The sequence below is a fragment of the Tricharina praecox genome (assembly GCF_024521635.1).
Source record: "Tricharina praecox strain CBS 144465 chromosome Unknown BZA05scaffold_18, whole genome shotgun sequence".
NCBI lineage: Eukaryota > Fungi > Ascomycota > Pezizomycetes > Pezizales > Pyronemataceae > Tricharina > Tricharina praecox.
Window position 1 is genome coordinate 433,618 of NW_026250420.1, and position 22,084 is coordinate 455,701.

General features: G+C 54.1%; 4 protein-coding genes across 4 annotated transcripts; 2 read left to right on the top strand and 2 right to left on the bottom strand.

Moving 5' to 3' along the window:
* Positions 1-3,971: 3,971 nt before the first annotated feature.
* On the bottom strand, positions 3,972-9,858 carry BZA05DRAFT_89564 (DNA topoisomerase II). The gene is made up of 5 exons (XM_051488767.1): positions 9,477-9,858; positions 9,095-9,400; positions 7,822-9,026; positions 6,519-7,762; positions 3,972-6,458 (listed from the first exon to the last, which is right to left on the bottom strand). Exons 1-5 carry the CDS (start codon positions 9,537-9,539, stop codon positions 4,030-4,032), a joined length of 5,247 nt encoding a protein of 1,748 aa, XP_051337967.1. The 5' UTR covers positions 9,540-9,858; the 3' UTR covers positions 3,972-4,029.
* A 103-nt stretch (positions 9,859-9,961) lies between these two features.
* Positions 9,962-10,999, top strand: BZA05DRAFT_403050 (uncharacterized protein). The gene is made up of 3 exons (XM_051484163.1): positions 9,962-10,350; positions 10,413-10,531; positions 10,591-10,999. The coding sequence occupies exons 1-3, from the start codon at positions 10,169-10,171 to the stop codon at positions 10,752-10,754; spliced, it is 465 nt and encodes a 154-aa protein (XP_051337968.1). The 5' UTR covers positions 9,962-10,168; the 3' UTR covers positions 10,755-10,999.
* Positions 11,000-12,817: 1,818 nt separating this feature from the next.
* BZA05DRAFT_89597 (rab-GTPase-TBC domain-containing protein) lies at positions 12,818-16,257 on the top strand. The gene is made up of 5 exons (XM_051488769.1): positions 12,818-13,228; positions 13,283-13,418; positions 13,497-14,008; positions 14,053-14,121; positions 14,188-16,257. Exons 1-5 carry the CDS (start codon positions 12,978-12,980, stop codon positions 15,932-15,934), a joined length of 2,715 nt encoding a protein of 904 aa, XP_051337969.1. The 5' UTR covers positions 12,818-12,977; the 3' UTR covers positions 15,935-16,257.
* Positions 16,132-17,414, bottom strand: BZA05DRAFT_89589 (tetrapyrrole methylase). The gene is made up of 3 exons (XM_051488768.1): positions 17,204-17,414; positions 16,643-17,138; positions 16,132-16,580 (listed from the first exon to the last, which is right to left on the bottom strand). The coding sequence occupies exons 1-3, from the start codon at positions 17,339-17,341 to the stop codon at positions 16,330-16,332; spliced, it is 885 nt and encodes a 294-aa protein (XP_051337970.1). The 5' UTR covers positions 17,342-17,414; the 3' UTR covers positions 16,132-16,329.
* Between the last annotated feature and the right edge of the window lie 4,670 nt (positions 17,415-22,084).

Here is a 22,084-nt window from a genome sequence, read left to right on the forward strand (position 1 = left end):
CCTCCGCCTCATCCACTTGCACTTCTGCTTTTGCTTTTTTTTTTGCCCATTTCTCTTTTTCCCGTAGATGCACGTCCGTCTGCCGTGTGGCATAGGGCAGATACGAAAGCCAGCCAGCCATCCAGCCAGCCAGCCGGGCGACAGGCCGGGCGACAGGCCGATAGACTTGACGGACGTGACAGCTGGCTGGCTGGCGGAGGAAGGGAAGGGAAGGAAAGGGAAGGGAAAGGAAGGGAGGGAGGGAGGGAGGGAGGGAAGGGAGGGAGGGAAGGGAAGGGAGCAAGGCAGTTCGCAGTCGAGTAGTTACCGACCGACCAGTAGGTGGGTAAGGCGAAGGGGTGGGGTGGGGGACACAGCATCCGAAACAAACTTGTCGCTGTCCTGTCCTGTCCTGCCCTGCCCTGCCCTGCCCTGCCCTGCTCGGGGGCCCGCCTGCAGCGTTCCACCGGTCTCTCCCTATCTATCATACATACATGGCCATTTCCTCGAGTGGAGTGGGTAGTGGGGGAGCCAGCCAGCCAGCCAGTGAAGAAGAAGAGGAGGAAAAAGAACAAAGACCGCCCGCTGGCTTTGCTTTGCTTATTCCCACCAGCCAGCCGGCCAGCCAGCCACCCCATTCTGACTCCCGGTTTGGGGGAATAGCCGGATATGCAGCCTCCCGTCGGATTTCCGTCACGTGTAGGTGGTAGGTGGTAGGTGGTGGTTGTGCGTGGTTTGGTTTGGTGGTGGGGATCCGTGGATTTTCTGTGTGTGTGCGTGCGTGTTTATATGCGTGCGAGTGTATGTGAGTGAGTGCGTGTGTGCGAGCTGTGCAAACTCGCAATCGATGCGATTCTTATCATGCGTGCGTGCGGATAAGTAAGTCAGTACCCAAGTATTCAGGCTTCGTCTCGGACCCATAGAAAAGAGCTACTTATGCATACCGTATTCTAGAAGCTCTGGCTTGCGCATAGCTACATGCTAGAGTATTGTACAGTACATGCCACGGCCCACGGGGGAAGGGGAGGGGGCCTGGTAATCGCCCATGTCCATGGTAACGATCTTGCATCCTTCTGTGTACATGCCTAATGTATCTGCCCTCTGTGTATCTCCCCGTACGTACCGTGGTCCTCTACATGTACGTACGTACATAATGTACATCATGTATGATACCTTCGCAGTCCATGATCGATTCCACCACCGCATGCTTGCCTACACCCTTCATACATACATGCATCCTTCAGGCTTCCAGAGCTTTATGCGCACCCCTCCGTTCCCCTCCACCAATCCCCTCCACCAATCCACGTACCCTGATCGACGCCCGCAGGCCGCAGGCCCACAGGTTCGCAGGCCCAGGCTGCATTATGCACGTCGCCTTCGGCTACTCCCGATCCCTCCTTCCCTTCCTGCCCTAAACAATAGTCATGGGGATGGGGATGGGACAGGACAGGACAGGACAGGACAGGACGGCTAAAACTTCCCGTTTGGAATGTTTGTTTTACTAGATACCTACTCTAGATGTGGATGGATGGATGTGGATGGGGTGGGAAATACTGGGATACTGGGATTCCCTCGAAGAAACGGGAGGATGTATGGTGAGGGGGGGAGAAGAGACAACGCACGGTATGTACGTATGGTACGTACGGAGACGGAGACGGCCCGTTGTGCTGTTTTCTAGGTACACAATGTACGATACGGCGGGAGAGGGGGGAGGGAGGGGGGGATGTGGTCGGAGTGGTAGGTAGAGGGGGGAGGGAGGAGGGAGGAGAAGAAGGAGGAGGAGGAGAGGTGTGGTCTTGAGCAAGAGGAAAGGAAGGCTGATGGCGCTCAACGATCGCTGGCAGTTTACCTGCCGTAGTCAATTGGAGACGCCCTCCACAGCTACCGTACTCTACTCTACATATTTCCCACTGCTTAACGCAAACACCACCCCCCATTTCCAGCGACTCCGTCCCGCCCGCACCCGAGTCCTGCCCTCCTGGACTCCTGGTCTGTCATGATCTCCCGGCTCTCCGCATATCCCATATCCCACCCACCTTCCTTCCTTCTTTCCTTCCTTCCCTCTTCTGCTTCCTTCCTCCATCCACTCCCGCCAGCCCCAGAAATTTCCCGGACGGGAGGGCGCATATATGGTGCGAGGGTGCGAGGGTGCGAGGGTGCGAGGGTGCGAGGAGAGGGGAGGGGAGGGGAGGGGAGGAGAAGGACCCGTCTCAGAGCCACGGTGGCAGCCCCCCCTCCCCTCTCCCCCGACACCGTCTCTGTCTCCGGAACGAGAAGCGGGAAGACCTGTAGGACACTGGGACTGACTGACTGACTGACTGACTGCATACGCACACATACACACCCACAGTACACGAACAGGAACACACACACAGGCACAGAAACACAGGAACAGGCACACAGACACACAGGAACACAGGAACACTGCGAACCCGGTAACTATAGCAGAGTCGGCAGCATCTGCAGCATCTGCAGAATCTGAAACGCTCGTTCTTCAGGTGGTGGTCAAGTTCGGTTCAAGTTCAGTTCAACAAAGGAATCGGGACGTGCAGCCTCAGCGGCGCAGAATACCGTCCGTCCGTCCCTCGATCGAGGTGAGGTGAGGTGAGGTGAGGTGCACGCGCGAAGAGAATAGAAGAAAGAAAAGGGAAATATGTAGGGTATCTGCGAACAAGAGCTGGAGAGAGAGAGCTAGAGAGAATCGAGATGGGCCCATCCATCATCCTCCCCCGAATCCCCCGAATCCCCCGAATCCCCCGAATCCCCCGAATCCAGGAAGTATACCCGCACCGCACCCCTGCGCAGCGCTGTTCAGACTCCAGTGTCGAGGCTGTCCCTCCCCCCGCCTACCCTCCCCTCCCTCCCCCACACGTCACACTTCACACGTCACACGTCCTCCTCGTCTTTGCCCTCGTCCCCGTCCCCGTCCCCGTCCCCATCCTCGCCCTCGATTCTTCGCTCGTCCCCCCACCCCACCCCACCCCCCCTCCCCCAGTGCCCACCCTCAACAAATTCTGCATTTTTGTTTTTTTATACCATACCTACAAGGCAGTTTGTTTACCTATCGTACATACCGACTAACCCGCGTCTCGCCGCGTCGCGTCCGTCTCTCGCTTCAGCGCCGAGGTTTCGCTCTCTCTCTCGAGTCGACTCGATCGATGGACGCAGACGGGAGGACCGATGGGGGCGCAGGCGGGCCGGGAGATTTTTTTTTGCGAAGTCACTCACTCGTGCTGCCGTCGGCAACTAAAGACGGACGGGGGACGGACGGACAGACGGACGTTGATTCATGGCTCATGCCATAAATCAGACCAGACCAGACCAGACCATGCCGCTGTGGAGTGCAGTGGAGTAGAGTGGAGTGGTATGCAAGTACAGTAGGCAATGTCGGAGGTGCCGAGACATACATACATACGAAGCGAATGTGCTGGTGCTGGTGGTGCTGGTGCTATGTATCGTGCGGCTTCGGCGGCTTCGGCGGAGCCGGTAAAATGTAGGTATGAAGCGAATGTAGCATTGCTACTCTACACATCGTGCAGTTTCGTCGGGAGCGTGCACTGGGGCACGCGAACGCGAGATGGAGATCGAATGTGTACATCCATACGACAAACAGAACGAACAGATGAACCCCCCATCTGAGTCCTCTCCCTCTCGCATTTCAATTTTCGGTATCATATGTACTTCCTATTATTCGCACCCATAGGTAAAGAAGGAAGGAACGAACGAACGACACCAAAGCAAAAACAAAAAAGAAAAAAAAAGAACCTGTAAGCATTGCTGTAATTGTAACACAAGGCAAATGGTATCGCACCAGGCAAAAAGCCGCCGCCGCCGCTCTCCTGAGAAGCTTTGAGGCAACCTGCTTCGGTGCAGAAAAGACAAAAAAAACTAGCTGATAGGATATTTTGAGTTATGAAGTATGAGCAAACAAACAGAGGAGAGAATGAAATGAACATTGAAACAGAGCACACACAGAGAACCCAACCCAACCCAGCCCACACCAACCCACACCAACACCAACACCAACACCAAATCCAATCAGCCAACCATCTAATCATCGCCATCATCATCGCCATACGAGTCCTCACTCTCCTCGTCCTCCTCCTCGTCCTCGTCCGAATCAAGGATGCGGTACTTCGCCTTCGCAGCCGCCGCACGTCCCGTTCTAGCCCTAACCGGCGGCGACGATTCCTCATCGACAGGGGCCGGCTTGCTCTTCGGTGGTGGTGCAGCCTTCTTTGGCGGCGGAGCAGCAGCCTTCTTGGCAGGAGGAGCAGCAGCCTTGGGTTTCGCAGCCTTGGGCTTGATCTCGATGTCGGAGCTTAGCAGGTCGTCCACGGTGCGGTCGATATCCAAGTCCAAGTCCATGTCCGACTCGTCGTCTTCCGACTCTAGGATCTTCTTTGCGCGAGGCTTGGGGGCGGCGGGCTTGGCGGGGGCAGCTGCCTTCTTGGCTGGTACGGCGGCAGCCTTCTTGGGCTCTGGCTTAGATCTGGCTGCTGGCTTTGGTGGGGGCGCAAAGTCGTTCTCGTCGCCTTCGTCGAAGTCGTAGATCGAGACGGCTTTCTTGGGAGTGGGCTTCTTGGCGGGAGCAGTGGGCTTGGAGGAGAACAAGGGGCGAGCAGTAGAAACAGCGCTCGCATCACCAACACCCTTGACCAGCGCGCTCACGTCGCCCAGTTGGTCGTCTTCCGAGTCCGAAGACATGAGGATCGGCTTCTTAACTGCAGCACGCTTGGCTCGCGGCTTGGGGGCAATTTCTTCCTCGCTAGACAGGTCGTAATCCGACAGGTCGACAACCGGCTTCGCTTTGGGTGCCGCTTTGGCAGCGGCGGTGGTCTTGGGCTTTGCAGTAGGCTTCGCGGATGCAGCAGCCTTTTTGGGAACGGGCTTCGCTTTGGGCCTAGGAGCAAGGTCCGAATCCGAATCGACATCTTCAGACTTCACTGAAGCAGCCGCTTTCTTAGGTACGGGCTTCGCCTTGGGGTTGGGGAGCAGTTCCAAGTCCGAATCGTCCGCTTCGGATTTCGTAGTCGGGCCTTCGTCTGCTGTAGCAAAGTCGTCACCTTCCTTGTCTTCGGCCTTTGGCTGGACTTTCTTGGTCGTCTCAAACTTGTGGATGAAATCCAGGTCGTCGTCATCGAACTCGTCCGCCTTCGGCTTGACCGGCTCGGCTTTGGGTTTCACTGGCTGGGGAGCCTTCTTCGGGGCGGTGACCTCCAACATGTCGAAATCGGAGTCATCGAGTGCATCATCATCATCCAGGATTATTGGCGGTTTCTTTGCTGCGGCCCGGGCAGCAGGTTTCTTCTCCGTCCTCTCCGCCGCGAATGGCAATGTCGCCTGCTTCTTCGCGGGAGCCGCCTTCTTCCGTTTCGGGGAAGCATCGTACTCGTCCTCTGTATCGTCATCCTTCTTCTTCCCCTTCCCCTTCACGGCTCGGCCCTTTGCGCCAGCCCTTCCGCCGGACTTCTTCTTGACTACCGTCTGCGCAAGTCTGATGTCCTCCTCGAGCTGATGTCTCCACTCGGTGATAAACTCTTCGAGATCGGTTTTCCACAGGTCCTTGGGAGACTTTCCCATGAGAATTTCAATTTCCTTCTCCTTATCCGCAACGTCAGCGAGAAGCTTTTGCGCTTTCTCCCACGTCAAAGTCCAGATGGCCATGCCAAGCAAGTAATTGTAGCTGTCGCCAGGATTTTCCGCAGCCGCAGCACTCTCCTCCTCCACCGCTTCACCGTCCTCGTCGAGCTCGAGCGCCGGCTCAGTCTCTCCCGCCATCTCGGCCTCCTTCTTCTTCGAGAACGGCTGGAAGTTGTGCTTCTGCAGCTGGGCGATGATATCTGGCCGTTTCTTACCGGCGACGATTAACTCTTTCTTGATGATCATCTGTATGAAACGCGCCTGGTTGCTGAGCTTCTGGAGTTCAAGGTTCAAATCCACCAACAGAACCTCCTTCCGCTTCTGGTAGAACTTCAGACGGATGAGATAGAACTCCTTTAGGATGTCCTCGACCGAATTGTACCTATTGATCCTCCCCTGAGGGTCGAATGCGACTAGGTTGGTTGTAGCGACGGTGTTGCTAAGCTTGAACTTCTCGACCAATCCCACGTCGAGAGCCTGCTGCATCGCTGCCTCGGAGTTCATGGTAATGATGAAATGCACCTTGGAGGGCGAATTGTAGTCGACGTAGTCCTTGATGAAACTGGGTGTCTTCTCGCCCTTAATGATCTCTTCGAGCTTTTCCTTGAAGTTCTGGGTCCACATCTTGATTGGCAGTTCTGTAACCTCAACTTGAAGCTCATTGATCTGCCTGATGGCGCCGCTGAACTTAAACCTATGCTCAGAGAGTTTCTCGATGGTGCCCGTCCAGCCGCGGTACCAGGGAGTCATGGTTTCTAGCTCTTTGCCGTCCATCAGGCGCCGCAGATTGTCGACGATGTCTTCCGGATTGTAACTGGGAATGCTGCTGCTCCAACCTGTAGTCAACGTCGTTAGTTAGAGGCTACGCGTGAGGGAGATGAGAGTGCAAAACATACCGGTTCCAATGCCTTCCGTGCCGTTGACTAGAAGCATGGGCACAACGGGAACATACCACTCCGGCTCAATTTTGTCGCCGTCGTCAAACTGGTACTTCAACAGACGATCGTCGTGCGGGGGCAGCACTTTCCTCGCGAACGGCGAGAGCGATGTGTAAATGTAACGAGCGCTCGCCGCATCCTTTCCACCCTGCAGACGAGAACCGAAGTTACCGGACGGATCCAGAAGATTGACGTTGTTACTACCAGCAAAAACCTGAGCCATCGCAGTGATGGTTGACTGCAGCGAGACTTCTCCGTGCTGGTAACCAGTGTGCTCAGAGACGTAACCAGCCAACTGAACAACCTTGATTTCGTTCTTCAAGTTTCGCTTGAACGAACCAAATAAGATCTTCCGCTGACCTGGTTTCAACCCATCGACAACGGACGGGATTGATCGCGCGCAGTCAGCAACACTGAACAGGATCAGCTCCTTGTTGACGAAATCCGGATACGTGATCATGTCCACCGAGTGATCCAGGTAAGTACCCGGCACATAGGTGCGCAGCCATTCCTTGCGTTCGTCGGCCTTGCTCTTGGAGAATGCAAGCTCAATAAGCTTCTTTCCGTCCTCCTTCATAGGCTCGAAGTACTTCATGTGTTTGTCGAGATCCGCAAAGTAGATCTTCGAGTCCTCGTCGCCGGAGGTACCCAAACCCTTGTAGTACTTGTGCCTCCAGCCGGATTCCTGATTCTGCTCTTTCCAGTATTCGTATTCCGGAAGGGTGAAGAAACTGAGTTGTTTTGTTGGTTTTTTCAGGTTTCCCTTGTACACTTTGACGATAGGGGTGATGAACTCGATCAAGAAGTTGGGGATCTTGAGAAGACTCGGGAATTGGGCTTCAAAAAAATTGATCAATAACCCCTTGATATGACTGCCGTCGTAATCCTGATCGGTCATGATCATGATGTGTCCGTAGCGCAGATCTTTGGTTGTCTCGTAGTTCTGCTTGTGCTTGAGCCCGAGAATCTGCTTTAGTTGGGTGATTTCGGCGTTCTTCGCGATCTGGTCGTGCGACGCGTCTCGGACGTTCAGAACTTTACCACGGAGAGGGAAAACACCGTATCGATCGTGTCCGCTGATTGAGGCGATACCGGTCCTTGCCATGCCGCTGGCCGACAAACCTTCGGTCAAGATCAGAACACATTCATCACTGTGCTTGGTGCCGGCCTTGTTGGCATCCGTCAAGTTAGGGTTGTGGATTCTATAGACAATGTTAGACCAAAATCGGAACAGCGTGAGATATCGTGATTATTATAGTACCTGGTGCGCCTGCCTCCATCCGCTCGCTTGAGGGCCTTGTCTGCCTTCATGTTGGCAAACTCGATGATATTATTGATGACCTCCGTCTTGACAATCTTCTTGACAAAGTCCTCGGGCAATTCGCACTTGCTGCCGAAAGCCGACACCTTGGTGGTCAACTGCTCCTTCGTCTGCGACGTGAACGCCGGGTTCTCGATCAAGCAGTTGACGAACAGGAAAAAGTGGTTCCGCATCTGGGCATTCTTCACGGCGGCTCCAGTCTTGTTCTTCCTCTTGATGTGCGTCTCGAGTTTTGCGCAGAGTTGGTCTGCAACGTAATTGACGTGGGTACCGCCCGAGGTGGTGGCAATACTGTTTACGAACGAAACCTGCTGGAAACTACCGTTGCTCACAGCGAACGCAATCTCCCAGCGATCGTTGACCACCGCATGGATGATTTCCATCTTGTCATCGCCGTCGCTCTCCTCGCGCAGGGCCTTGACATACATTTCACAGTAGGCCTTGAAATTTTTGACCTTGACGATTCGCTGGCCGTTCAGGAAGACTTTGACGTTCTTGATCGTACCGGCCATATCGTACACTCGTCGCTTAATGATATCTTCCAGATCCTGGTCCATTTCGGACATTCCGAATTTCGCCAGGTCGGGCTTGAAGGTGATCCTGGTGTACTCCTCCCCCTTCCCGTTGCTGGTGACAGCAGCCTTCCCCATTGTACCCATGTTGTTCGTCCATGTCTGCTTGTACTTCTTCTTGGAGTCCTTGTGTGCGGTCTCCAAGGTGAACTCCGTACTGAAGATGTTACAAAGCTTAGCACCGTAACCGTTGCGACCACCGGTGACCTTCTTCTCGTCGTCGTCGTAGTTCGATGAAGTGAGAAGGTGCCCGAAGATCAACTCGGGAACCCAAATCTTTTCCTTGTCGTGGAGTTCGACAGGAATACCCCTTCCATTATTGTAGACCGACACCTCATTCTTTTCTTTCTCGATGGTGACCTTGAGCGTGTCCATCTTTGCATCACGAATCTTGTTGTCGGCAGCATTCACCAGAATTTCGTCGAAGATCTTGTACAGACCGGGAACCATGGTGATGGTCTTCCACGCCATATTCTCGGTTGCCGAGTCGAACACCCACATCTGCTTTTCTGTTTGCTCGACCGATCCGATGTACGTGTCGGGACGTTTCAAGATGTGCTCCAATTGCGTGAGCTACACCAAACGGTATGTGTCAGCAATGTCGTCCGCGATCCCGTAAACCTCCCCCGCAACAGACTGACCTTCTGATACGTATCCGACGCCTTTTTCTTCCCATTCGCGGCCCCCAGCTCCTCATCCGCCTCATCATCGAAATCCAGAGCGTCCGCATCGTCGTCGTCCGAATCCTTCGCCTTAGTCTTCGCCTTGGGGGCCGCCTTCTTTACGGGGGCCTTCCGTGGCTTCTTTGAGGCGCCGGACTCATCCTCGCTGCCGCCGGGCGCTGCTCGTTTCTTTGCGGCGGTGGTGGTCTTTGGTGCTACCGGTTTCCTTGGCGCTGCTGCCTTCTTCGCAGGTGCAGCGGCGGCTTTCTTTGTGGGCTTCTCGACCTGCGTAGTGGGTAGCTCGTCAGCAATCGTTCGCTCGGGAAACTAGGAGGGCGCAACTGCACTGCATTGCACTCACTATGGACTCCGAAAATACACTGTCGTCGTCACCGCCGTCGAACATGGACTCGTCGGAAGACATGGCGAAGACCGGTGTAGGAGATCGGGTATATGCGTGGGAAGTGGGTCGGGCACTGGATATTGCTGCAACTGCGACTCAGATGAAAGCGCGAGAGGCTCTCTTTCGAAGCAGCCGGCGCGCGTGAAAGAGTGGGTTAGTAGTAGCAGTAGTAGTAGTACCGATTACCGCGTCTCCCTATGGGCTGGTGAGACTTTGTGGGGTTTTGCCGTTATTTTGCTGCTGTTGTGGTTGCTGTTGTGGTCAGTGGCGATGGGGCCGTGGTGGTGGTGCTTGTTGTCAAAAGTAGAAGAAGCCGCGTGCTGTGCTAGTGTTGTTTGTTTTCGCGTTGCTGTTGCAGGGGTTGCACCGAGTAGCGCGTCTCTGATGGGCTCATGCCATCGGCTCTTGGCACCCGGCTCTGTATGGTGCCTGCCTGCCTGCCTGGCCCTCGAGGGTGGCCGGCCATGGCTGACGGGCCCAGCCAGCAAACGGAAACAGGGAATCACCGTCATGGTCACTCGGATTGGGTCACTATCACCGCTACCACTACCCACTACTCCTACCACTACCAGTGTAAATACTACTACGGCTACAACCATCGCCCATAATACTCCCGTATACTGTCTGTAATCACGAGCCGCCCAAGCACAATGCGATTCCCGACCCATCGCCTCGCCGTCCTTTTCGTTGCGCTCACCAGCCTCATCGTTCTGGCGACAACGGCCGCCTCTCCCGAGCGCGATGTGGACCTGCTGAAGCGCCTCATCGAGCCCCCAAAGCTCTCTAAGCGCACGCCCGCGTTACTACGGCGCGCGCGATTCGGCTGCGACAAGTGCGTCCCCCTCGGTGGTGGTGGTGATGCTGGAACGTTGACACTGACGGATGTGTGCGCAGTGGCTACGAACAGTGCCCGGGTCTATCGTATTGCTGCCAGGCGGGGCTAGTGTGCTTTTCCGACGGAACCTGCGGGAGCATGTCGGAGCTCGTATGCTACAATGGGGAGACGGCGTGTGGTAAGTGGAGTTGAAGCGTGAAGAGAGAGGGAACTACGGACGGGCTGACGTGAATCCAGGGAGTGGAACCAACGCCGGATGCTGCCCGATCAAGTCCTCCTGTGTCAGCGACGGAAAGTGTGTAGTCAACAGTGGAGCTGTAGTGAAGCGATTCACAGGTGCCGCGACGTTTGGCGCGGGAATGGGGTTATCGGCGGCTGCTGCTGTTGTGGCGCTGTGTTGATCCGACCGATGGCGGAATATGTAGCAGGACACTCACTCCCTTTGCGATGGTCTTTCGGTCTCTGGTCTTTGGTGCTGCTCTTCGAGCGATTTCGTTTTGGACGATTATGTGATGCGATATGGCGGGACGACGATGGGATGAACACACGATACCATAGATGATTTTTTTGTACATACATATGCGCATGCAGACACCTTCACGTACACGGTACTGCATGCCCCTCCGTAATAATGCACTCACGATGGATGGTTCCTCACATCTTTTCTCCCTGTCTTTTTCTTCTACATACATACATACGACCGTCTGGCCCGCACGCCAGACACCTGTGTATGTGCCGTGTACATATGCGGAGTCTCTCTCGGCATTGTTACCTGCCTCGCAACGGGGGAATAGCCGAGCCCATCGCCCACCAGAGTAGGGCTTGCCTGCCCGGTGGCAACCACCTCCGCACCGGGGAAACCTACATGACCATCACATCCACGCAGCAGACATCCGTCCTCCTTCAGGTACTCTACTCTACCTAGGGTTCGGGGGCTAGGTACACCTAGTAGGTAGGGTTTCCCCCACTCGCCGCCCCTTACCGTAACGGGGGCGTTCATTCCGCTGCCATCGTCACTCCACGTCGAATCGGATCGCTCCCCAGCCGAGACACGCAGAACTCCAGTTTTTTTTCTTTCCTGTGCATCACGTATGTGAGTATGTAGTACCTACATCTACATACGTGTGCGGTATGTATGTTGGGGTTCGGGAACGTGTTGTACCTGCCAATTATCGAACTCAATTCTTCAGGGACATCTCTACCTAGAGTACCGTACAGAACTGCAGGACAGATGTGTGGTGTGCGGTTACCACGCGTTTCGGACTGGTCCACTCGTGACTTCGTGTTGTTGTTTCGAGCTTCTCCTGAAGTGAAGTGAAGGGGGCCAGAAGGGAAATTCAAGGAGCTCATGAGGCACGGACAAGAGATGCCCATTGCCATCCGCGAGAGGGAGAGGACAGCAGCAGCAACATCATATATCTACCCACTCCAGCCAGACAGCCCCCCCATCCCCCCTCCCCTCCCTCCCCCCCACAGACGCAGTCGCTGGCACTCGATCGAGTTTTATTGCGATGTGCAGTCGGACCAACAGACGCCTGAGCGCGTCCCCCCCTCCCCGCCCAAGAGGACGTTAGAGTCGATAACGTTGGGCTGGCCAGGGACAGTAACGATCCATGCTGGCTGGCTGGCCCTTGTGTCTATGTAGAGTAGTTAGGGTGGTTAGAGTGGTTAGCAGAGGTGTGTGGTGAGTGGTGGAGCGTCGGGCAGAACAAGATACCCCTGAAACCCTTCCCTTCAACCACGAACTGGTCTCCTGCTTCCTGCTTCCTGCTTCCTCCTGCTTGCTCCCTGCTGCTTCCTCTTCGTTCGCCAGGCCTTGTCACTCATTTCAACTCCCTCGTCCTGCTACCTACCCCAAGTACTGCCTGCCTGCCTGTTCCATCGAGCTCCCTTTCCCGACCCTCCTCCCCTCCTCCCCTCCTCCAAACCTCCGGCGCTCTCATCCCTCCTCCCCGCCATTTCCTCAGGATACAATATCACCACTTTTTTTTCCTCCAGCGGAAACAAAATACCCAGCACCGAACAACCGGAAAACAATTCGGACCGTCAATATTGCAGATTCGTCTCGCCTCGTCTCGTTCGTGCATACATCATCATACATCATACCGCGAACCTACCGGCCTCCCTCGATTTCGATATCTTTCGGTTCCAGATACAGTGCTGCCGTAATACCGTAATACCAACACCAACGACAGCAGCGCCCACGCCCAAGCCCACGCCGACGCCTACCACCACCCACACGCCACAGGCATCGTGCACACCGTTGCGATCAGCTGCCAGCTGCCAGTTGCTTGCTTGCTGCATATTTATTTATTTATTTATACGAACCTACAGTCTCACATTGAAAACCTCCAATCAATTAATTAATCTTGCCTGTCACCCGCTCTCTTTCTCCCCTATCAGAGAAGAAAAGAAAAGAAAAGAAAAGAAACAAAACAACAAACAACAAACGGGAAATATCCCGACTCGCGCCCACACGGCCCTGCCACCTCTACATACATAGAGGTGCATGACAGCTGCTGAGTACGCTTGTTCTGCACTCCAGAACTCCCAATAGGCACTGTCCGCGTGCACACACGAAACACTCCCACCACCACCGCCAGTACATCTAAGCAGCCTTTCCAATGGACGCAGGCAGCAGCAGCAACAGCGCAGCAGCAGCATCAGCAGCAGTAGGAGTAGTAGAGAACAGCATTGGGACTGGGAAGTCCGCCACACAGATCAAGTCTTCGACAGAGAGCATGGTGACAGTACGACTTTCGGACGCGGAGCTGCCAGAGACCTGCACGACGACATCCACGCCCTCGCCGACACCGACACTGAAGCTTGTGGACGAGAAATCCGAGGAGTACATACTCGCCGACAACGAGCCGATGTTTGTTCCCGAGCGGTCCGAGTCGCCCGTGCCGGCGGATCTGACGGCGTTTAGGCGGAGCAGCTCTTCGCTCGAGGCATTGATGGAGGAGATGGAGGATCAGAACGAGTGCGAGGTGGATAACTCGGTGGATTGGGCGGGTCTGGAAAAGACGGAAGACGAGCACCCAAAAGATCAATCGGCAGAAGAGGTTGGATACACCATCATCGCTCTGGCTTTGAAGAAAAGCTCGATCATTGTCGCGCAACCGAATTCTAATGCGTCGCAGGGAACTGCTTTCCTTCTTGCGCGGCTCGAGCAGGAGAATAAACGATTGGAGAAGGATCCGAAAGCTATGATCATCCATCCCGAGAGACCACCATCTCTCTCCAAGCTGAGGCAGATGATGGATAATCCCGACCCCAACACCCTGCGCTATTCGATGCTGCCGGCCCCGCCGCCGCTGACCGATCTCGACTTTTATGCGGCGCTGGTGGCCGATTACAACAGGGCGGCATCGAAGCTGCCGTATCTCCTGAGCAAGAAGATCCGCGAGGGTGTCCCACCTCCGCTCAGAGGAGTCGTGTGGACCGCCATGTCCGGCGCCAGAGACTGCAATCTGGAAGGATTGTACGATCAATTGCTCGGCGAAACATCGCCGTACGAGCAGTTGATCGGTAAAGACGTTGGCCGGACCGGTCTCGAGATGTTCAGTCAAGAGGGAGGAGAGGGGCAGCGCATGCTGGGCAGAGTCCTGAGGGCTTTCAGCATATACGATACGCAGATTGGATACTGTCAAGGGTTGGTGGTATGCACCCATTGGTTTCCCATCTAACATGGCATAGACTTGGGTTCTTGGTCGGTCCGCTTTTGATGCATATGGGCGAAAGGGAGGCGTTCTGTGTGCTTGTCCGGTATGTTCATCTTTCGCATTCGCACGATGCCTCCTGGTGACCGATGCTGATGAATGATGATGACAGGCTGATGGAGCATTACGACCTTCGGTCTTGCTTCCTTCCTAATCTGTCCGGGTTGCAGCTGCGGATGTACCAATTCACGCAGTTGATGGCCACCCACCTCCCCGACCTCGCTAACCACCTCGACAATCTGGGTATCCAGCCGACTTATGCTTCGCAGTGGTTCCTCTCCTTTTTCGCCGTCACGTGTCCGTTGCCCATGCTGTTCCGGATCTACGACGTGATCTTCGCCGAGGGCGCCACGGAGACGATGATGCGCGTGGCGCTCTCGCTGATGCGTCGCAACCAAAAGAGGATTCTGGCGGCGGCAGAGTTCGAGGATGTGATGCAGATGCTGCTTTCGAGGTCGCTGTGGGATGCTTTCCAGTGTAACGCCGACGACCTCGTCCAGGATTTCGTGGGGCAGTCTGGGATAGTCACCCGGGATATCCTGGCGGACCTGGAAAGGAAATACAAGGACGTCAACTCGGATGAAATGGTCAAACTTACCCCTGCGAAGTCGCAGACCTCGGAACTGCAAGCCGCTGCGTCCAGGTTTCTCGGAAGACTGTGGGGGGGCGCGACAAACGTTACGTTGTCCGTTCCGTCCAGACCTTCGAGCACCATCGTCATGCAGAGATCACCGTCAAAACATAGCCTATCGACACTCAACTCCTTCGACACCACCGAGAGCGGGACCACGGATGCAACGACGATGTCGCGGTGTTCTTCCATCAACGACGACCGCCGGCTATCGACCCGATCGATCGGGTCCCGCAAAGCCAACAAGGACCTCGAGCTCCACAACCAGATCGAAGATCTCCTCGTTGCGCTCAGCGGTCTGCAACGCGAACACGCTACGAAGATGGATGAACTCCACGCCGTCAGGGAGTCCCGAGAAGAGGAACGGAAGCTCACGAAGCGACTGGTCGAGCTGTTGGGCAGTGGGTCCAGCGACGAAGAGGAGAGCGTGGACGAGATCAGCGATCTGTGCGACCAGATCTCGGACCGAATCGAGAAGGAGGAGTCCGAGGAGACGCTCGAGGCATCACGATCAGCTGCGACACAGCTCTCGCGAGAACTCCAGCAGGTGCGAGAGCAACTTTCGCGGGAAATGATCAAATCCCGAAACCTTGCGAACCGTCTGGCGGAACAGGACGCCGATGTGGTCAGGTTAAAGAGCCAGCTGCTCGATACCCGCGGGAAATGGCAGGATATCCAGAAAGAAAACCAGCAGCTCCAGAAATCGCTCAGCGACATGCGGCAGAGGCGGGGCAGCGAGGACTGCCCCACGTCCCCTGGCGATTCTAAGAGTTCCGGAGGTGGAGGAGGAGGACTCCGTGAGCTCCGGCTGGGCCGCTCGAATTCAGGATCCAAGAAAAGCCCCATGCCTCCGCCAATCTTCAACAAGCGATCTAGCAGTCTCGGGATGCAGTCGATCCTTGCCCAGTCCGAGAATCATGCGCCGCCACCCGAAGACGCGCTGCTCTTGGAGCTGGTGGCGGCCAAAACTGCGGAGGCCGTCGCAAAACAGGAGGCCGAGGAGGCGAAGGCGAAATTGGAAGCCCTAAGGAAGGTTCTCACTGGTACCGCTACCGCCGTCACAAATGTTACGCCAGGATATCTCGGTGGCTCCTCGGGGTTCCCGTTCGCATCTGCCGCGAGCTCGCCTACTGTCACCACACCCGGTAGTGCCACAAGTGGCGGCGGCGGCGGATGGTTCGGTGGTGGATGGGGAGCCAAGCGGACAGCGAGTGTAGACTCGCGATAGCTCTGAATCTTCCACTTCCTTGGGTACCGGTGTGGATAGGATATATTTGGTGTTTTGTTGTGGGTTTTTTTTCATATCTTTTTTTTCCGGATGGTTTGGTTTGTTTGGTTGAATGGATATTTGGATTGGATTTTTCTTTACTGTTTGTGGCGACATACCCCCCTCCCTCACTCCCCCCTCCTCCATCAAGTCGAGTCTTCTACACACGTTTTTCACGGCTGCAATGGAGTAATCTGTCGTTTCTCTTTGTCTCTTTGTCTCTTTTTCTCTCTTCACATTCGTGTACATATACCTTCCTTTCACTGTTATTATACCTCCTATAAGTACAGTAGAACACAGACATTCAAGAGTAACACCTTTTTTTTCTTCTTTCTTCTTCCGACAGATGATACTACCTACATTGCCTTGTCTCCGTCCTCCTTGCCGTATTCCTCGTGGTAGGCAGCGTTGAAAATGTCCTTGTCGATGGCAAACTCGCGGATAAAGTCGATCTCGAGCTCGTGCACGCGGCTTCCCAGGAGCACCAGCGAGTGCAGCGGCGTCCCCAGGTCCGCCGTACTCAGCTGCTCCAGCGTCCCCGCCACGATCCGCTGGTCCTCACTTCCGAGCCGGCTCACGCCCACCGCGAGAGATCGCGGCGTGTACACTACACATCCGCATTAGCACCGCGGGCCGCTGCGAGCATGCAGGACGACGACGACAACATACCCTTCTCCCCCCGCGTCTCCTCAACCTCCAGCATCTGCTCTGCGCACTGGGCGACGGTCATATACCTGGGCTTATTAAACCTGCCCTTGCCCCCTCTCCCCAGGGCAATATCCTCCCAACTCTCCTCCTTAACCTTAATATCGAGCAGTACCAGCGTATGCAACCCGACATGTCTATTCTCTTTGACGCGATCATAAAAACTCGTCGGCCTCCACGCCTCGGTAAAAAACACCATGCTCACGGTCTGCCCGTAGTTGTACAGCTGCAGCCCCACAGCCCCGATCGCGTTCATTATGCTCGCGTTGTGGATCGTACGTGTGGGGATGTTGGCGCTGCGCGCCCGGAGAAGGAGGTCGCTGTGTGTTGTCGCCCCGAACGGGTCCCCCACCACGAGGAATGCGATGTCAAGCGTGTCGGCGGAACATAGGATTGAGTCGGCGTCTTGCTCGACGAGGGTCCGGTCCGCGACGATTACTGGGCGCCCGTAGAACTCCTCCTAGAATTGGGTCAGCACGGCTGCCCTGGAGGTGGGGGAGGGGCGAGGGGGCGAGGGAAGAGCACAAGTTTCTCGTGTGAAATCATCAGGATGCTCGTGTACGCCTCGAGGTAGACGCGCTCGGCTCGGCGGACGATCTCCAGGCCGCGCACGCTGATGTCCTTCTCGTCGGAGAGGCCGAGGCCGATGAAGTAGAGGACCATTCTTGCTCGAGGTCAAGGTGAAGGCCGAGGGGAGGTGCTGCTGGTGGTGGGGGGGGGGGGGATGCTGGCGGGGCTGGCGGGGCTGGCTGTGGTGGGGTGAAAGATTGTTATCCCTATCTAAAGTTCTAGACTATCTATGGCGGCGTGCATGCAGCCTGCCCAGTTGCCAGGGTTGGATAACTTGGATTATGGATATTCGTCAGCGGCTCGCATCGCTGCACATCGCTGCACATCGCATCGCTGCGCATCGCTTCTCGGATTCTCAGCCCTACCGTGGCGTGCGAGCGAGCTTCAAGTTCAAGTCTCCAACATTGAACACAATGGTAGGTATGACTGCATATCTATGCTGTGGAGGGCTTATCCACCGCCACCACCACCACCACCATCGAGCAATCGAGCAATCTGTGCATACGATACGGGGGAGGGGAGGGGAGGGCGGGGCGGACCTACGGGGCGGGGAGGGCAGTGGTCGCTCGGGAAATCTCGCACATGCAAGCAGTACGGCATGCTGTCTTTTGTTACCAATGACCACCAATGCCCACCCACGCACATGCTGACTGGATATGTCGGGAGGAGGTATTGAGCATTACGAGATGCATTGCATCAGACTCCAGTGCATACATGATACAATCGCACTCCATCCGGGGTCAAACCTATCCTCTATGATAGTTACATACATGTCCGGGGCGGTTGTATGTAAGTTTGTTGCAATGCATATGTAGAATAGGTAATAGGTATGCCCCGGTTGCGAGGCGGTAGTGCGGCTACGGCACTAGGTATACACAGCCACACAATGTACACAACTACACAACCACACGAGTCACGAGTCACGACTCGCCGTCTCGAGTAGTCCAATGGTTGCAGCTGTGCTGCTGGTGGTCGCTACCAGACCCTCCAACAGTTCGAACTGGGAACAACCTGGGGGTGTTCCCGTACCAACCAACTGTTGGGGGATAGTGAACTGAACCAACTGCCAAACTGAACCAACTGCCAAGTTTTGAACTGGGAAAACTGCTTGTCCCATCAGTTTTGTGAGGCTCAGGGCTGGACCCGTCGCCACCACCAACCCACCGGCCAGCTGCCTACAACCCACCACCCAGTCGCTACTATTAACTCACCACCTATGGAGCACGCTGCGCCGGTTGACGTGCTCCAGGACTGCTGTTCATTGCCTGTCGAGAGGAATATTAGAAACACTCTTGCTGCGATCAAATAGGGGCTGGAATCGCGCCAGCAACGACATTTTCCTAACCTCAGCCGAATGGCGATTGACATTCTATCTATTCCAGCCATGTTAGCTGAGGCTGAACGGCTGTTCTCCGAGTGCAAGATGATTCTGACTGATCATCAGTATTCACCAAGTACCGAGAGTGTTGAAGCTCTGCAGAGTATCAAAAAGTTCAATCGCCGTACTCCCGTGGGTAGGTAGCATCAGAGTAGTAATTCAAAACTAGTACCGAACCCATTTTCTATCGCTTTTTCCGTGACCATAGGAACCTATCTTGTCCACTCTGGCTGGCCTGGCTGAACTGCCAGTTCTGCCAGTTTTCCCGGGAAGACTTACCTAAACCAACTGGGAACTGACAGCCTCTGTTCCCAACCGAACCGGGAATAAGATTAACCAGAACTGAACTGTTTAAACCAGTGTTCCCATTTCAACTGACTAACTGTTGAAGGGTCTGGTGAGAAGTATGTACTCGTCACCGTACCGGATCAGTTCTGCTCATATTCCAAAAATAAGTCATAATGTTTGCTACAGTAGGTACATACATAAGGTACCAGGTACTGCCAACGTATGTACCAGCGGGATACATGCTCCCACAGATAGGTAGGTAGCTGGATTATCAGAACTGGAAAAGCGGCGGGAGTCTCGACTCTCGGCTCGAGTTAGGTACGTGCAGCTGGATTTCAAAATTGGGCAGCTGGTCTTGTGAGGATTACTATGTACAGTTATGTACAGTACCTTCAGGGAGGTTTCTACCATGTAAGTTGCACGAGTTGCTCCGCGGAATCCACTCGAATACCTTCATACTTTGATATCACTCGTTCCCACCATTCCGCACAGGTCCAGACAGATTGTTCCAACCTCACACACCCCACTTGGCACCAATACAAGCTCCCGGACGTATAGGAGATTGTAGTGGTCTATACATATGTACATACTTCATATCTTGTCTACATCTATAGGTACATACGGTAGAAACGACTTCCGCAAAACCCGTTTTTCAAGAGCACTTAGAGCAAACCCCTCCGTCCGGCCTTTGCCCATTCGCTTCGGAGAGATCCCCTCGCCCCCCCCCCCCCAAAAAAAAAGAAAAGAAAAGAAACAACCGAAACATGTATTGAACCGCAGCAAAAGAGTGTCCTCCCCAAGGTTGCTAGCCTTGTACAGCCGATGGACCCTGCACCACCTGGGAAATTCACCCCAACTTAGCCATGATCACTGCCTGGTGTTTTTCGCTGATATTGAAATCTTGAACCCGCGGGGTGCGCATCGATACCTAACCCACCACCCACCACACATAAAAATGTACATAATTGGACACGTTCAGCAACTCACCCACCGGCATACGCAGAGAACCCCGCGAGTAGACGATTGCTGAATGGTGCTTTCCCCGTGCGAACGTGTTGAAGACCTGTACTAGATAACCACTATCTACATCGCTCACTCTCCTTTCACTTCATATCTTCCTATCACATGCACTTTGGCGGAGAGATATTGCTGTACAGCGCTGGTGGGCCCTACTATAGCGAGTGAGTCCTAATGATTCGCTTCACTGCTATATAGAGTAGTATCGCTGAGGGTGATCCGGCACGGCCACCTCCTGTATGCCAGCAACAACCGCAACAGAATCTCCTCCCGCCACATAATCACGGTAGCGTGTGTCTGAGGTGGCACGTATGCACTTGGATTATTTAGTTGCTTATCTATCCTCTTGCTCTGCTGTCGTGAATCGTGATGCTCGTCGACGGTCCGGCGTTCGCCAACAAAACACAAAACAATCACTCGAGCGAGCAATTACATACCTGCATAGGTAGGTACATACATACTTGGTAGGGGGCACCACTGTTCCACTCAGCAGCTGGACAGCTGTTCTTGTGAGGATTACCTACCTAGAGTAGCAAAAAGTAGGGTGCGATTGATACAGGTGAATACCGAGAACCTGGTAGTTCTTCGGTATTCAAATGATTGCGGTATTCACCCCGTATCAATCGCAACCTACTTTTTACTACTATAGGTGCCTATATTGTAACCTGTTTTCCTGTCATCTGCCACCTGTCAAATGTTTAGATGAACTTTGGGAGGAGCGAAGTTGCAATGTACAATACTCCACTCTACGCTGCTAGTCTCTAGATACATGTGTAATGACAGTGAGGTTTCTACTACCTAACTTATATGCACTACAAGTCACTCAACGGAATCCAGTGTCCACTCGAATGAGTTGGTACTTGTGATATCACTTATTCCCCACCATTTTACATGATGCAACGGTCCAGAATCCAGAGTGGGCAAACTTCATACACTACACCTCATCAATATACTATCTATACGACCGCTCGAACATGTAGGGGATTGTATAGCAGCGGTACGTACATCATATCTTGCCTACACATCTTGCCCATTGGTAGAAAGGACTTTCGCAACTCCCGAAAATTTCTCCAAAGTACCGCCAAGCAACCTCGTCCTTCCGGCTTTTGACCATTCGGTTTGGAGAGATTTCACGCCTCCTCTCGCGCCTCCCCTCGCTCGGGAGTGGAAGGTTTTTCGTTCTTACTTGGACTGCTTAGGATTGTGCATACAATATCACTCGCCCTTCAAGTCAGTTAGCTAGTGATGGGCTATGATTATAGTATTGGGCAGTGCACATCAGTACGAGTACATACGGGAGGACTGGACGGAGGACTGGACAGAGAGCTGGACGAAGAGTTTTAAGGAATGTGCGTCGGATTTATGACTAGATGTAATCAGTCATGATCTATCAAGGTCGAATGCTAATATGCTATCATGATAAAAAACTAGCACGAATACTAGATAGTGGTTTTGAGCTTTTGCTCAAGGTATGTAATTCCTCTTGCCCGTCCGTCACTGGTGCTTTGATTGCTCCATTACCCTCATTACCGTCATTGCCATCCATTGCCACCTCTGCCCCTGTTCCGTCAACACCGGCCTCCACCACACCACTCAATCCCATCCCATCCGGCCGTCTAGATACAGTAGAAGCCTTTCCCATATCCCATATCCCATCTTCATACCATCTTCATACCATCATCATCCCGTCATCGTCCCATCATCTTCATGTCATCGTCACGGTCCTTGAAGTACACCCAATCCATCATCAATCCATCACCATCCATCACCCACCAAGCCTAAAGAACCGCCAGAAGAATATTCAAAGAATAATCAAAGAATAATAGAAGAAGAGAAATGGTATGGTGATAATACAGCCAGCCTCGTAGTACCTAGTAGTAAAAGGTGCCCAATCATGATCCTCTTCCCATCCCATCCCATCCCATCCCTCTACACACAAAACCAGAAAGAAGAAAGAAGAAAGAAGAAGCAAAAAAACAAAACAAGGATATCCAACAGTAGCAGCAAATGAAAGCCTCCCAGCAAAGCAAACAAAACCAAAAAGATAAAACTCCGCCCGAAAACCCCCCCATCCCATGATGATCATGACGAACGAACACGAACCGAGACAATAGCAGCGCAGCAGAAAATCATCGTAGAGAAAATCGCCAAAA

Bases quoted from the DNA above. Each gene is read 5' to 3' on its own strand.
- BZA05DRAFT_89564 (XM_051488767.1), bottom strand. From the start codon at position 9,539: ATGTCTTCCGACGAGTCCATGTTCGACGGCGGTGACGACGACAGTGTA. The intron at 9,027-9,094 runs GTCAGTCTGTTG...CGTTTGGTGTAG, and splicing joins CGTCGGATACGTATCAGAAG to CTCACGCAATTGGAGCACAT. The intron at 6,459-6,518 runs GTATGTTTTGCA...CGTTGACTACAG, and splicing joins CACGGAAGGCATTGGAACCG to GTTGGAGCAGCAGCATTCCC.
- BZA05DRAFT_403050 (XM_051484163.1), top strand. From the start codon at position 10,169: ATGCGATTCCCGACCCATCGCCTCGCCGTCCTTTTCGTTGCGCTCACC. The intron at 10,351-10,412 runs GTGCGTCCCCCT...ATGTGTGCGCAG, and splicing joins GCGCGATTCGGCTGCGACAA to TGGCTACGAACAGTGCCCGG. The intron at 10,532-10,590 runs GTAAGTGGAGTT...ACGTGAATCCAG, and splicing joins CAATGGGGAGACGGCGTGTG to GGAGTGGAACCAACGCCGGA.
- BZA05DRAFT_89597 (XM_051488769.1), top strand. From the start codon at position 12,978: ATGGACGCAGGCAGCAGCAGCAACAGCGCAGCAGCAGCATCAGCAGCA. The intron at 13,229-13,282 runs GTTTGTTCCCGA...GACGGCGTTTAG, and splicing joins CTCGCCGACAACGAGCCGAT to GCGGAGCAGCTCTTCGCTCG. The intron at 14,122-14,187 runs GTATGTTCATCT...TGATGATGACAG, and splicing joins GCGTTCTGTGTGCTTGTCCG to GCTGATGGAGCATTACGACC.
- BZA05DRAFT_89589 (XM_051488768.1), bottom strand. From the start codon at position 17,341: ATGGTCCTCTACTTCATCGGCCTCGGCCTCTCCGACGAGAAGGACATC. The intron at 17,139-17,203 runs GTGCTCTTCCCT...ACCCAATTCTAG, and splicing joins TGATTTCACACGAGAAACTT to GAGGAGTTCTACGGGCGCCC. The intron at 16,581-16,642 runs GTATGTTGTCGT...GCGGATGTGTAG, and splicing joins GGAGACGCGGGGGGAGAAGG to TGTACACGCCGCGATCTCTC.